The sequence below is a fragment of the Oncorhynchus nerka genome, linkage group LG10 (genome assembly GCF_034236695.1).
Source record: "Oncorhynchus nerka isolate Pitt River linkage group LG10, Oner_Uvic_2.0, whole genome shotgun sequence".
Lineage (NCBI taxonomy): Eukaryota > Metazoa > Chordata > Actinopteri > Salmoniformes > Salmonidae > Oncorhynchus > Oncorhynchus nerka.
Window position 1 is genome coordinate 71979785 of NC_088405.1, and position 15785 is coordinate 71995569.

Genomic DNA, 15785 nt, shown 5'->3' on the forward strand with positions numbered 1-15785 from the left:
TAGTGATGCTTATTTGAATTTATCTCAACTAAACAATTCATTCATAGGCTCTTGTATAATTACCATTTAACATACATTTTGTAAATGCCTGGTCATTTCTGTGCCACCAAAATGCCACTTAAAACACAAATACACACACAGAATTGGACAGAGGCTGAATAAAACGAGGGTAAGGAGAGTACATGGTGTTTTGCAGATTTATTATGGCCCAGTTCTCACACCTTTCAACCGGTAAATAAATATATATACTATATTTGTAAACGCATATAGCCTTTATACATTGTAGTAAGGGGGCCCTCTTGAAATTAGTTAGGAAGAATAACAAACTTGCCCATGATACAATACTGTCTGCTCTGCTGGCCTATGACAATCCAATGTGACACGGATACACTATTTCACGGTATTTTACCTGCCATCACTCAGCAGAGGTAGAACAAAAGTATTATGTAACTTTCCTGATTATCTTCACGCTCGTGTAGCCTATACTGGCTGCAAACCGTATTGTTCCTTATCCGTAGGTGTATTGCAGATCAGTGTATCCTGTATACTATAACTATAATATTTAAAGCTGAGAAAATAAACAGACTTTTCTGACAGCAACCTTCGGCACCGCACAAAGACCTACATACAGTGCCGGTACATATTTCATGATTTTGCGCACACACTTGCGCAAAAGCCAAGTGAATGTGAAACTGAAAGTGGGCTACACAGCTGACCGCTAAATAATACACAAGCCAGATAAAAATGCAGAATTTGCATTAACTAATGTGCATCTTGTCAATACAGAATCAAGGGAGAGTTGGTTTATGCGGAGCTGTAGGCTTATTGACATTTTTTTTTTAAATACAGGGCTATCTAACACATTTAGCAAAATACAGAAGAACATTTAGCCTAGTTTTATAGCCTGAATAAAGTAAAGTATTGCTTAATCATAAATGTACAATAAATATACACGATTTAAAAGACCGGGTGCAATGTCCAACCCATCTGAGACGTAACGTCTATGGCCAAGACTGCGCCTCTAATGTAGGCCTAAGCAAAAAGTAACAATAGACCTATAGCTAAGTAACCTAGTGATGCAAGGCCAATATGAACTGTGAATATTATCACGGTTAGTATGAGGTTTACATTGTAGCAGCATTTTATAATTTGTCGAGCTATCTGGAGACTGGAACATTTGATCTACACACATTTCTTGTTGGGCTAATATTATTCGTAGGCTATATCAAATAATGTTTTAAGGTTTGTGTTGTTTTCTGTATAAAATCACGTTTGCCATTGGTTAGTCTCTGTGTATACCGTAATTTACGCATTTTATGAATCCTTGAAAGGATATACGCTACGAATTTAACGTAGGCTAAGCAACCCACTGTAGGATAGAGTAGCCCACAGAACAGACGTTCCGTGGGCGTAGCAGTTTGAGGTTGTCGCTGTGCGCAACGTGGGCTTCTCCAAGCTACCGTATTGCAATATGTCAGAGAGCGTTAGTAGGAGTTCAAGAAAAGTAGATAAGGTAGACTAGCTCATACCATATTGTAAATGTCCGTCCCTATCAACTGACAGGTCCCACCCTAGGTTGATGACAGTGTTGTCCCCTCACAAGAAAACGTGGATTGTGCTTTATCCTTGGCGATTGGATTGGTTTGAGTTCACCTGACTCACACTCGCAGAGCTGGTGTGTGTGCATGCAGCATTATGGATCCGACGAGGCTTCTAACGGAGAACGACCGCCGCTCTCTTTCAACAACTCCAGCCCGTTACCCGTGGCTCCTTCACGGGTAAGGAGGTTCGCTCAGGAGAGGCGAGCGCTCCCTCAGCCGAGAGTGATGGTGGTATTCTCGGCCGCAAATGAGATTGATAAACCAGGCGATGCAATGTCGAGTTCGGACTCTGCGGAGGATGATTTCCGAAAGCCAGCCACCCCCGCACCGAACCTAAATCTAGGCAAGTCTCTTCGTACCACCTTTAACGAATCTCCATCTCCAGAGGTAAGGACGAAATGGGCGTTTGTTGTTGTTTATTCTAGGAACGCTGTGGGGATTAAATGGGTTTAGGATGTGAGTGCAGTGGTGGCCATGGATATATGAACTGTCAAACGTCGCTATCGCTGAGAATCTCCTCTTTATCTTTGCACCTAGTCTATGAATTTCAGCATTATTTCGTCCGTTTCTTTCCCACGCGTTCCATCTCTGTAAATGATATGCCATGGATCAATCTCCATAGGCAAGAGATGCATAAACCATGCAGTTCTTCTTCCAGTGTGATCTTTACCCTGATTGGTTCACCACCCACACAGAGGGCTGGCTCCTTGTCCCTATTGGCTCTTATCACATGGCTGTTATTATCTGTCACAGTCCCTCGCTGGGATTGACCTTCTTTACTCGTGTCGAGGGAAGCCCTTGCCTACAGTGTCATGTCCAGTGTCCGTCACTTGTGTTGTTGGGCCCAATGTGTCCTGTCAAGATCTGCCCTGTGATTAGTATATTATCCTCAGTAATCCCATCCTGTTATTGCTGGTGTTATTATGCTACTGTGGAGCAACTGCAGAGGAGGATTAGAGGGAAACAAAAGACAATGACATTATAATTATTTATTGTACATGTCACAGGAATATTGCTGTAATGCTATACAAAAGTAATACAAAATAATAATATGATTATGGTGTCAAGAATGCAATATGAATTAAATATATACACATTTTTAAACAAAAATACATGTACTGTATTTCATGCACAGATTTTCCAAATTGGATAATGCACTTTTTCCTGATTTTTACCCAATCACCTGTAGTTTCCTGAGGTTATTTCTCTCAACGTGGGTGGGACCTACTTCACCACCCGCCTGTCCACTTTACGGCGCTATGAGGACACCATGCTCGCCGCCATGTTTAGTGGACGCCATCACATCCCACGTGATGCTGAAGGTCGCTTCTTCATTGACCGGGATGGGGCATATTTCGGGTGAGCTCTCTTTAAATAGCCAGCAGCAAAAAAATGCTTATTACATTCTAATAATAGTGAATGAGCATGCCAGTCCCTTATTCTACAACACTTTTGACATGAAACCGCCATTGAATGAACAGATTGAGGATAGTGGATGCAATTTTAACAAAAAACAACACGTGTGTTTGCATGTCCCTTGTATAGGGACATCCTGAACTTCCTGCGCGAGGGTGAACTACCTCAGAGGGATCGTGTGAGGTCAGTACACAGGGAGGCCCAGTACTATGCTATTGGTCCCCTGTTGGACAGCCTGGAGGACACTCAGCCACTCACAGGAGAGAAAGTCCGCCAGGCCTTCCTCGACCTCCTGCCCTACTACAAGGGTAACCAGCACAATAATCTCACACACTGAATCTAACTGGGTCAACCTAATTACAGATAGTAATGTCGCAACAACATGCTTAAGTTTATGTGACATTGACTATTGAAGTTATTTCTATATTCAAAGTTTATACTTCAATAAAGTAGAAATGTGTCAATTAACTCCTTTAGAAAAGTTAGAACTGGAGTGAAGTTAGTTATCCCTTGTTTTGTTTCCAGATAATCTGGAGCGCATCGTGGAGATTGCCAAACTGCGGGCCATGCAGAGGAAGGCTCGCTTCGCCAAGCTGAAGATTTGCGTGTACAAGGAGGAGATGCCCATTACGCCGTACGAGCGGCCGCTCTTCAATTCATTGCGCTTTGAGCGCACGGAGAGTGAGGCCAAGCTGTTCGAGCACCACTGTGAGGTGGACGTGTCGTTCGGGCCCTGGGAGGCGGTGGCGGACGTTTACGACCTGCTCCACTGCATCGTCAGTGACCTGGCGGAGCGTGGCATCACCGCCGACCAGCAATGCATCGGTGTCTGTGACAAACATCTCATCAACCACTACTACTGCAAGAGGCCCATCTACGAGTTCAAGATCACATGGTGGTAAAGCAGGAGGACAAAAGATCTTGCTGTCTGAGTTGTGAGGTGGACTCCTGTCGTGTTATGCCAACTGATCTCCTTTCTGGTCCCTCAGGATGAGCGAGAATAGGGGTAGTCAGTGTTATTCTCCCTTTTCAAGAACTGAAACCTATGAAGTGCTGAGTTTATAGAAAGGAGGGAGTCTGGCTTTTGTGCTTCTGTTTCCTAACTCAATAGCTGTGACCAATGTTTCCTTTGTGTTGAATTTTTTTTAACAGTATTTACCTAGGGTCTCATTGGCTGCTTCTTATTTTTTACTTGTTAAACTCTGGGAGTTTTTGTTCTCATCCAACCTTGTAGATCGGCCAAGGTTTTTCAGAAAAGGGTCAAGTTAATCTCATATTGTGATTCCAGTGTTGTCTGTCCCTTTGTCTTCATTCCTATTTATGCTGTTATGCATTCTACGTTGTGCGTTTCTGTGGTAACCACTTTGTTGGTCGCGAGAGAAACTGGATGCAATTATGCAAGCTGGGGAAATATTGTTAAAGTACTGTATATAGCTACATGTAAATGTATATTTTGTTACTGATGCTGGTCTTTGATTTATACATTATATTTTCTGTCACTTACTCTCCCGTAAAGATTTAGAAGTCCTAGATTAGAGACACCAGTAAGTGTCGATCTTTGCTAAACAGTCTGTGATCAGCATGGCTTTGGAAAGTCATTATTTTTTTACCATTACAGTTTTAGAGACCCAAAGGAAATTAGAGAGTTGAAAATCAAATAGATTAAAGGGGCATGGTCAAAGTTATTTTACTTCAGTTTCCTCTTGATGGATCCCATATGTTCTTTTAACTGGAAATGTTTATCTGGCAGTTGAAAATGGTGCATGTGCTTCCTGTAAGTAAAATCTTACTGCCCCAGAATTTCTCTCTGAAGGGGTTTCTATAGATGAAGGAACATTTTTAATGTGCTGCTAAAAGTAATTTACACTTAAAAAGCTAAGAACACGACATATACACCACATGGCCAAAAGTATGTGGACACACCTTCAAATTAGTGTATTCTGCCATTTCAGCCACACCTGTTGCTGACAGGTGTATAAAATGGAGCACACAGACATGCAATCGCTATAGACCAACATTGGCAGTAGAATGGCACGTACTGAAGAGCTCAGTGACTTTCAACGTAACCATCATAGGATGCCACCTTTCCAATAAGTCACTTTGTCAAATGTCTCCCCTGCTAGAGCTGCCCCAGTCAACTGTAAGTGCTGTTATTGTGAAGTGGAAACAAGTGGTAGGCCACACAAGCTCATAGAACGGGACCACCGAATGCTGAAGTGTGTAAAAATCGTCTGTCCTTAGTTGCAACACTCGCTACTGAGTTCCAAACTTCCCCTGGACGCAACGTTAGCACAAGAACTGTTCATAGGAGCTTCATGAAATGGGTTTCCATGGCCGAGTTGCCACACACAAGCCTAAGATCATCACCATGCGCAATGCCAAGCGTTGGCTGGAGTGGTGTAAAGCTCTCCACCATTGGACTCTGGAGCAGTGGAAATGTGTTCTCTGGAGGGATGAATCACACTTCACCATCAGGCAGTCTAAAGGATGAATATGGGTTGGGCGGATGCCAGGAGAACGCTACCTGCCGCAATGCATAGTGCCAACTGTAAAGTTTGGTGGAGGAGGAATAATGGCCTGGGGCTGTTTTTTCATGGTTCGGGCTAAGCCCCTTAGTTCCAGTGAAGGGGAAATGTTCATGTATAGCGTACAATGACATTCTAGAAAATTCTGTGCTTCCAACTTTGTGGCAACAGTTTGGGGACGGCCCATTCCTGTTTCAGCATGACAATGCCCCCTGCACAAAGCAAGGTCTATACAGAAATGGTTTGTCGAGATTGGTGTGGAAGAACTTGGCCTGCACAGAGCCCTGACCTCAACCCTATCGGACACCTTTGGGATGAATTGGAACGCCGACATCGAGCCAGGCCTAATTGCCCAACATCAGTGCCCGTCCTCACTAATGCACTTGTGGCTGAATGGAAGCAAGTCCCCGCAGCAATGTTCCAACATCTAGTGGAAAGCCTTTCTAGAAGAGTGGAGGCTGTTATAGCAACAAAGGTGGGACCAACTCCATGTTAATGCCCATGATTTTGGAATGAGGTGTTTGACGAGCAGGTGTCCATATACGTTTGCCATGTATGTGGTGACATCCATCTTTGGGTCTTTGGCGTTAGAACTTTATTGCTCGAACTGCTTCTATCTGCATTTTTGTCTAAATTGAGTTTTTGACATAGCCTTGTTCAATGTTCTCTACCTATATAGTACTCAAAGTTACGAACTCTCATTGGTTTGAATGGTATCAGCAATTTTATCTTGTATTCTTTCGAAATTAACAACATGAATTGTGGTATTTTAAATACCAATTATCTCAATCGTGTTTTTGCAGATAGAACCTTATAGTCCCAAGGTCTCGAGTTGAGAATTTAGCAGATTTTTGATGATACTGTATATTTGCCATTATATTGACATATGCTTCAACAATTCCATCTTCTTTTGCAGCATGACATAGATTAGTCATTCAAGTTTCATATGATAATTTTATATGACATGGTATTTCTACGGATTAAATAAATTCAGCTTAAGTGCCTTTTCCTAAGGGCAACTGTTTCACTTACATGGAGCTTAAACCAGGAAACCACACAATATTTTTTTCTAATCAAGGACAACTGCAGTGACACTATTGTCACCTTCCCCGTGGGTTAGTTCTGTTTTCTTTTTTGTTCCCTGTGTTGTTTAGTTAATTAATATTAGATTTATACAGATGTCAGATTGATATGTCCATTCAATTACCTTTTCATAGAGTAGGCTACAAGTTCTTGTTTTAGAGGGCTCAGGATCAAAATGATTATGTGCAATGTTTGTGAATCCATGACTTGGTTTTCAGAATGAAATACAGTAATATAGTGTTGTAAATGTATGTCCAGCTTGGTTCTTCTGGGAATAGGCCAATTAATGCTTTATAACAGAACAGACAACACATTACTGTATGTCCAGACAGCTTGGTTGTTCCATTATAGGCCCATTAATGCTTTATAACAGAACATACAACACATTACTGTATGTCCAGGCAGCTTGGTTGTTCCATTATAGGCCCATTAATGCTTTATAACAGAACATACAACACATTACTGTATGTCCAGGCAGCTTGGTTGTTCCATTATAGGCCCATTAATGCTTTATAACAGAACAGACAACACATTACTGTATGTCCAGGCAGCTTGGTTGTTCCATTATAGGCCCATTAATGCTTTATAACAGTACAGACAACACATTACTGTATGTCCAGGCAGCTTGGTTGTTCCATTATAGGCCCATTAATGCTTTATAACAGTACAGACAACACATTACTGTATGTCCAGGCAGCTTGGTTGTTCCATTATAGGCCCATTAATGCTTTATAACAGAACAGACAACACATTAGTGTATGTCCAGACAGCTTGGTTGTTCCGATATAGGCCTATTAATGTTTTATAACAGAACAAATAACACATTAGTGTATGTCCAGACAGCTTGGTTGTTCCGGTATAGGCCTATTAATGTTTTATAACAGAACAAATAACACATTAGTGTATGTCCAGACAGCTTGGTTGTTCCGGAATAGGCCTATTAATGTTTTATAACAGACCAAACAATACAGTATGTTATTACTGGGTGTCAGTCAGGTGGATAGTATTTTTTACTTGTTTTGTGCTATTGATGTCATATTACACAGGTCTCTAAGTTTGGCTTGGATAATGTGACTTTATGTTCCTTCTGTTTAACTCTATGATACTAGGCTGAGTGATTGACAACAAGTGTTAAGAGTTGCCACTTTCTTACTGTTGGGTGTCAATTGATTGGATTTTGTCGATTTTTATGAAGCCTGTCACAGATAGAGCCTTTAATCTTTTAAAATAGAATTGCAGGGATGGTTTGGGGGTTAGAATAAATTTGTATTTATTTATTTCAGTATTTTAGGCAACTTAGACTTGAGGAACATTCCTTGCACCTTATTGAAGTTTCTCCCTTGGCTGGTGAATGTCTTTTGCAGATTCCATAGCTGGCCCATGTCTAGGCTGCTCGTGGCATGGGAAAGTTGGAAAAACAATGCACAGCTTGACCAGTGGCCTAATTTTTCAAGAATAATATCTTTCTTTAACTTACATATTGCATTATTTGTTGTAAGGGTATGCTCTATTGTGCTAATACTAAGTCATATTTTTTGTTTTTTATAACAAGGTACAAATACAGTTTGCCTTAGTCTGTATAAAATGATCAGTCTCTGTAGTCGTGTTTTCTTCTTCCCCGGCTGGATAATGTTATACATGCAATGTGCCAATGGTTCAAGTTGCCAAGTACAGTACTTCCATGAAATTAACCAAGCAACCTACCAAATAACTCCAGTTTCCTCAATTGAAAACATGTGAACGGAGACCTGGGATAAGTTGCTGATCTATCATTGAAACCAGGCTCATTTGTCAAATTCATCAGTGCAACAATTTGGCACCAGCACAACTAGACAATTTTTTTGATTGACCACATTATGGGCAGGGTATAATCTCTAGAAGTTTGTTGTCTTACGCACATCCTTACAAAAATAGGTGCTGAGCTAATAAAGAATAGTAGTAAAGAACAAGAAGGCCTGCACACTGTTAAAGATCAGTTTTGGATCAAAATGTTGTCAATAAAGAGGTGAATTGGGAGCTTTAACATTTTGTGACGCTTTAATAGTGTGCAGGCCTTCTTATTCTTTACCAGGATGCCATCTCTCCCTCCACTTCTTGGCATTGATCTGTGTCTTATTAATCATAAGCCTAATAATATATAGCTTCAAGATGCAGCTCTCGTATATAACAAAATATTCCACATAGTTGGTATACTGACTGAGGAATTATAATGGTTGAAGGCATTTAGGGTCAGGGTAAAAATAAACAATGAATTACATGAATGTTACTGCACTCCACCATTCCAGTCGTCCCAGTCGGTATTAGAACGCCTATACTGACTGAGGAATTATAATGGTTGAAGGCATTTAGGGTCAGGGTAAAAATAAACAATGAATTGCATGAATGTTACTGCACTCCACCATTCCAGTCGTCCCAGTCGGTATTAGAACGCCTGCCTGTGGGGAAAACAACATGTGGTTACCCCCATTGACTTTCAAACGCAATGTTCTTGTTGACTGCTTGTTTAAGTCAACATGTCTAAAGATTCATTTTAAACATTGCCTACTCCAGAGCATTCTCACTACTTCGGAAAATGTAATAGGGCTTCCTTCATACCCCTTTTCATGATGGTGCTAGCAGCCATGTGGGTGAGCGTTAGCTACCAACCCAAACAAATTATCTAGCCAAGAGACCAACAACACAAACACATGGAATATACAACTACAAGTAGTTGGTGGAGATACAAATGGACTACACTAAACAAGTTATGTCTTAGCTAATTCTGATGAAATGCTTTACACTACTTGTAGCCTACTGGATACTATAATAGCCTGAAGCAACAGAGCTCTTGTCCCAGGCTCTATTTCACTACATTTATTTATATTTTTAGACGTATTTAACAAGGCAAGTCAGTTATGAACAAATTATTATTTACAATGACAGCCTACACCAGAGAAACCCGGACGACGCTGGGTCAATTGTGTGCCATCCTATGGGACTCCCAAACACGACCGGTTGTGATACAGCATGGATTCGAACCAGGGTGTCTGTAGTGACGCATCTAGTACTGAGATGCAGTGCTTAGAACGCTGCGCCACTCGGACGTAGAACAGTTAGCTACGGCATGTTTATAACTACACAAAGATACCTTAGCAAATATGTTTATCACTAAACAAAGAGACCTGTCGCTTCCAATGGGAACAAATTACGACAGAATAAGCAAGGAGGTGGGCAGAGCCAAGCATGAACTAGCGAGATCCTATTGGCGCGTTCTAGTATCATCTGCATATTTCCGTTTGGGAACGCCTCATGTGAAGTGCGCGTGTGCAATAACTCCGTTCGCCTTTGTACTCCTAAACAACGAGATTTACAAAACTTAGTCCACTTTGTTCATAACATATTCTAGTTTTGGGAACAGAAAACTGTATTGAGATCAAATGTTTAATCTATGAGAAAATGTGCAGAATGTAGTCCAAAATCCATATCGTTACATCTTCTCCCATGCCGGCCAGTGGGCTTCCTCTCACTACTATATTTGGTAGTGAGTGGAAACGCCAAGCGGAGGCTTCACATTTATACGTTCGGTTGAATGTCTGTCTCATTGTTCTAGCATGCTAGCTAAATATCATCACACTGTGGTTAGGTGCCTAGCCAGGCAGGTAGATAGTTATTTATTGTTGCCATTGAGTTTGACAAAATCTAACGCCTTGTGCTGAAACCCCGTTTATGTTTGTTGTAACCTGTACATGCTCCCCTGTCTTCGGCTTATCTTCGTTTGTTTTGCTTGTTGCGATAGCTAGTTAACTAACCAGCCATGTTATTGTTTTTTTCACCTTTATTTAACCAGGTAGGCTAGTTGAGAACAAGTTCTCATTTACAACTGCGATCTGGCCAAGATAAAGCATAGCAGTGTGAACAGACAACAACACAGAGTTACACATGGAGTAAACAATAAACAAGTCAATAACACAGTAGAAAAAAAGAAAATAGTCAATATACATTGTGTGCAAAAGGCATGAGGAGGTAGGCAAATGATTACAATTTTGATCAGATGGTCATGTGCAGGTAGAGATACTGGTGTGCAGAAAAGTAAATAAATAAAAACAGTATGGGGATGAGGTAGGTAAATTGGGTGGGCTATTTACCGATGGACTATGTACAGCTGCAGCGATCGGTTAGCTGCTCAGATAGCAGATGTTTACAGTTGGTGAGGGAGAAAAGTCTCCAACTTCAGTGATTTTTGCAATTCGTTCCAGTCACAGGCAGCAGAGAACTGGAAGGAAAGGTGGCCAAATGAGGTGTTGGCTTTAGGGATGATCAGTGAGATACACCTGCTGGAGCGCATGCTACGGGTGGGTGTTGCAATCGTGACCAGTGAACTGAGATAAGGCGGAGCTTTACCTAGCATGGACTTGTAGATGACCTGGAGCCAGTGGGTCTGGCGACGAATATATAGCGAGGGCCAGCCGACTAGAGCATACAGGTCGCAGTGGTGGGTGGTACAAGGTGCTTTAGTAACAAAACAGATGGCACTGTGATAAACTGCATCCAGTTTGCTGAGTAGAGTAATGGAAGCTATTTTGTAGATGACATCGCCGAAGTCGAGGATCGGTAGGATAGTCAGTTTTACTAGGGTAAGTTTTGCGGCGTGAGTGAAGGAGGCTTTGTTGCGGAATAGAAAGCCGACTATATATTTAATTTTAGATTGGAGATGTTTGATATGAGTCTGGAAGGAGAGTTTACAGTCTAGCCAGACACCGAGGTACTTATAGATGTCCACATATTCTAGGTCGGAACCATCCAGGGTGGTGATGCTAGTCGGGCGTGCGGGCAGCGAACGGTTGAAAAGCATGCATTTGGTTTTACTAGCGTTTAAGAGCAGTTGGAGGCCACGGAAGGAGTGTTGTATGGCATTGAAGCTCGTTTGGAGGTTAGATAGCACAGTGTCCAAGGAAGGGCCAGAATTATACAGAATTGTGTCGTCTGCGTTGAGGTGGATCAGGGAATCACCCGCAGCAAGAGCAACATCATTGATATATACAGAGAAAAGAGTCGGCCCGATAATTGAACCCTGTGGCACCCCCATAGAGACTGCCAGAGGACCGGACAACATGCCCTCCGATTTGACACACTGAACACTGTCTGCAAAGTAGTTGGTGAACCAGGCAAGGCAGTAAGTAGAAAAACCGAGGCTACTGAGTCTGCCGATAAGAATATGGTGATTGACAGTCGAAAGCCTTGGCCAGGTCGATGAAGACGGCTGCACAGTACTGTCTTTTATCGATGGCGGTTATGATACCTTTTAGTACCTTGAGTGTGGCTGTGGTGCACCCGTGACAGGCTCGGAAACCAGATTGCACAGCGGAGAAGGTACGGTGGGATTCGAGATGGTCGGTGATCTGTTTGTTGACTTGGCTTTTGAAGACCTTAGATAGGCAGGGCAGGATGGATATAGATCTGTAACAGTTAGGGTCCAGGGTGTCTCCCCCTTTGAAGAGGGGGATGACTGCGGCAGCTTTCCAATCCTTGGGGATCTCAGACGATATGAAAGAGAGGATGAACAGGCTGGTAATAGGGGTTGCGACAATGGCGGCGGATAGTTTCAGAAATAGAGGGTCCAGATTGTCAAGCCCAGCTGATTTGTACGGGTCCAGGTTTTGCAGCTCTTTCAGAACATCTGCTATCTGGATTTGGGTAAAGGAGAAGCTGGGGAGGCTTGGGCGAGTAGCTGCGGGAGGGGGGGGGGCGGGGGGGCGGAGCTGTTGGCCGAGGTTGGAATAGCCAGGAGGAAGGCATGGCCTGCCGGTGAGAAATGCTTGTTGAAGTTTTCGATTATCATGGATTTATCGGTGGTGACCGTGTTACCTAGCCTCAGTGCAGTGGGCAGCTGGGAGGAGGTGCTCTTGTTCTCCATGGACTTTACAGTGTCCCAGAAATGTTTGGAGTTAGAGCTACAGGATTCAAATTTCTGCTTGAAAAAGCTGGCATTTGCTTTCCTGACTGACTGCGTGTTCCTGACTTCCCTGAACAGTTGCATATCGCGGGGACTATTCGATGCTATTGCAGTCCGCCACAGGATGTTTTTGTGCTGGTCGAGGGCAGTCAGGTCTGGAGTGAACCAAGGGCTATATCTGTTCTTAGTTCTGCATTTTTTGAACGGGGCATGCTTATCTAAGATGGTGAGGAAGTTACTTTTAAAGAATGACCAGGTATCCTCAACTGACGGGATGAGGTCAATATCCTTCCAGGATACCCGGGCCAGGTCGATTAGAAAGGCCTGCTCGCAGAAGCATTTTAGGGAGCGTTTGACAGTGATGAGGGGTGGTCGTTTGACTGCGCACCCGTAGCGGATACAGGCAATGAGGCAGTGATCGCAGAGATCCTGGTTGAAGACAGTGGAGGTGTATTTGGAGGGCCAGTTGGTCAGGATAACGGCTATGAGGGTGCCCTTGTTTACAGATTTAGGGTTGTACCTGGTGGGTTCGTTGATGATTTGTGTGAGATTGAAGGCATATAGCTTAGATTGTAGGACTGCCGGGGTGTTAAGCATATCCCAGTTTAGGTCACCTAACAGAACAAACTCTGAAGCTAGATGGGGGGTGATCAGTTCACAAATGGTGTCCAGGGCACAGCTGGGAGCTGAGGGGGGTCGGTAGCAGGCGGCAACAGTGAGAGACTTATTTCTGGAGAGAGTCATTTTTTAAATTAGTAGTTCGAACTGTTTGGGTATGGACCTGGAAAGTATGTCATTACTTTGCAGGCTATCTCTGCAGTAGACTGGCGAGTATTATCCAGGCTAAGAACAGAGCTGGTATCTGTGCAGAAGGTAAAAGCCCCTAGCAGTGGCTAACAATGACTGAATAGCTAATTAGCTGGTTAGCTTCTGGAGGTTCTTGAATGTGTTCTAAAATTAAAAATAATAGCGATACCGTATCACATTGGGTGAGGCAGGTTACCAGAAGGTATAATCTAATTAAAAATCGAAAAGAGATTGAAAATAAAGTTTAAATATATATACAAAAAATACAAAAGTACACGAGACACGAGCATCCACACGTCTTCACTGCTACGCCATCTTGGTACATCTTGTACATTGTTGATGTAAGCCAATCAGTCATAAGCTATAGGTGTGGATCCATCTTCTGCTTAAGAGTGGGCTAAACCAGGTTTTAACCCATAAGGTCACCGAGTCTTATTTTGTGTGCACACACTCATTCATAGTACGTACATGGACTGATATAATGCAAGTTCAAGCTGTAGGTGAATGATTTCTCTGTTTAGAATGACAAGCTGCCCTACCTAAATTTCTTCTGGGGGACATTTTTTTGTGAGTGGAGATCATTCACAAAATCAATATTCAGGAGCCACAACTGCAGTGACATAGTTATGAACATAAGCTCCATCATGGAAACTGCACATGGCTTAGAGCTTTTTAAGGGCTTGGCTATTCTTGTCTATTTGGTTGGTGAAGTAGATACACGTTGATGGCAGTGCAGGGAGCTGTTGTATCCCATTCACACCATATGGTAGTTTTAGTTGCTGTCGGTCAAGCTTTTTAGTGATAATAATAGCAAGAAAACCATCTCAACTGTAGGCTTGGCCTATTTGCTGTTTTCCCCACCTAAACCATATATATTTGCAGTGGTGGAGTTAGGCTGATGGCTAACCCTAACCTCTGTTGTCAAAACAATCTGCTACTGAGATCTGGGTCTGCTCAGCACAACTTAGCACACTTGGTATGGCAACTTCTCGGCCTCCGACCGCAAAGCACTACAGAGGGTAGTGCGTATGTCCCAGAACATCACCAGTGCCAAGCTTCCTGCCATCCAGGACTTCTATACCAGGCGGTGTCAGAGGGAGGCTCTAAAAATTGTGCGACTCCAGCCACCCTAGTCATACACAGTTCTCGCTGCTACTGCACAGCACCGGAGCGCCAAGTCTAGGTCCAAGAGGCTTCTAAACAGCTTCTACCCCCAAGCCATAAGACTCTTGAACAGCTAGTCAAATGGCTACCCAGACTATCTGCACTGCGTGCCCCCCCCCCCCTTTACGCTGCTGCTACTCTCTGTTATTACCTATGCATAGTCACTTTAATAACTCTACCTACATGTACATATTACCTCGACTACCCAGTGCCCCTGCACATTGACTCTGTACCGGTACCTCCTTTATAAAGCCCTGCTATTGTTATTTACTGCTGCTCTTTAATTATTTGTTATTCTTATCGCTTACTTTAAAAAATATATGTTTTTTTTCTTAAAACTGCATTGTTGGTTAAGGGCTTGTAAGTAAGCATTTCACTGTAAGGTCTACACCTATTGTATTGGGCGCATGTGACAAATAAAATTTGATTTTATTTCGAAAAATGTGTCAAATGCATTGAGCTTGAGAAGCACCTCCCTGTTCCCTTCCACTATAATGTGTGTGTGAAGTTGACCACACCATGAGTCATGTGTTGTCCAGTCTATATGGGGTTGAAAATGTTAATGTGAACTGTTCGCTTCAAGCTGCTCTCTTTAGCCTAGTCCCTATCCTGGTTCCTGACCACACAGTGCCTTCTGGCTCTTAGCTCACAGCAGTTTCGGCAGCATCACGCTGAAATATTGATGCTCTAATGGCTGTCTGCTTTCTGCTGTGTAGAAATGGGTCTTGTTACCTACTGTTCACTCTTGCTAGGCAATTTCATGGTAACAGAATTATGTTGAGACTCAGATTTTTAACTTTAAAATCTATACCAAACAGACATTGATTTCAATGTTTAACAAACTATGTGCAATGGCTACTTTTAACAATTTCCTCAAAGTTGAACAAAAACACATTTCCAGGAAGAACTGTACAGATACAAAGTTTGATAACAGAATAGAATAGAATTTGGGGAGATTTGACTGTAATTCGATTACCAAACTTTGCCGTTTTCCAGTAAATGTTTGTAATTTTTATTTACTGTGTATATTGTTCAAAGTAGTCATAGTGCATAGCGTTGTATGGTTTGTATAAATACTGTATCATTTGGTTTTTAAAACAATTCAATGTTTTCTTTTATCATATTTTGGACCAGGATGAGGCTGTCTCTCCACTAGCCTCGGGGGGCGCATTAGCTTTTCAAAATGCAGACCATAAAAAAAAACAGTTTTATATTGAAAGTCAACAGTGATGTTTTAATTCAATAGAGTGATAAAGG

The 15785-nt window shown here is 42.4% G+C and overlaps 1 protein-coding gene across 1 annotated transcript; it reads left to right on the forward strand.

The window, feature by feature from the left end:
- Positions 1-1392: 1392 nt before the first annotated feature.
- Positions 1393-8214, forward strand: LOC115136486 (BTB/POZ domain-containing protein KCTD7). Its single transcript, XM_029672066.2, has 4 exons — positions 1393-1988; positions 2791-2960; positions 3147-3325; positions 3543-8214. Exons 1-4 carry the CDS (start codon positions 1686-1688, stop codon positions 3917-3919), a joined length of 1029 nt encoding a protein of 342 aa, XP_029527926.1. The 5' UTR covers positions 1393-1685; the 3' UTR covers positions 3920-8214.
- Positions 8215-15785: the final 7571 nt, after the last annotated feature.

What these genes read in the sequence shown, in the direction of transcription:
- LOC115136486 (XM_029672066.2), top strand. Translation starts at nt 1,686, where the DNA reads ATGCAGCATTATGGATCCGACGAGGCTTCTAACGGAGAACGACCGCCG. An exon ending in CGGGATGGGGCATATTTCGG is followed by an intron (nt 2,961 to 3,146) that starts GTGAGCTCTCTT and finishes TCCCTTGTATAG; the next exon opens with GGACATCCTGAACTTCCTGC. An exon ending in CCTCCTGCCCTACTACAAGG is followed by an intron (nt 3,326 to 3,542) that starts GTAACCAGCACA and finishes TTTTGTTTCCAG; the next exon opens with ATAATCTGGAGCGCATCGTG.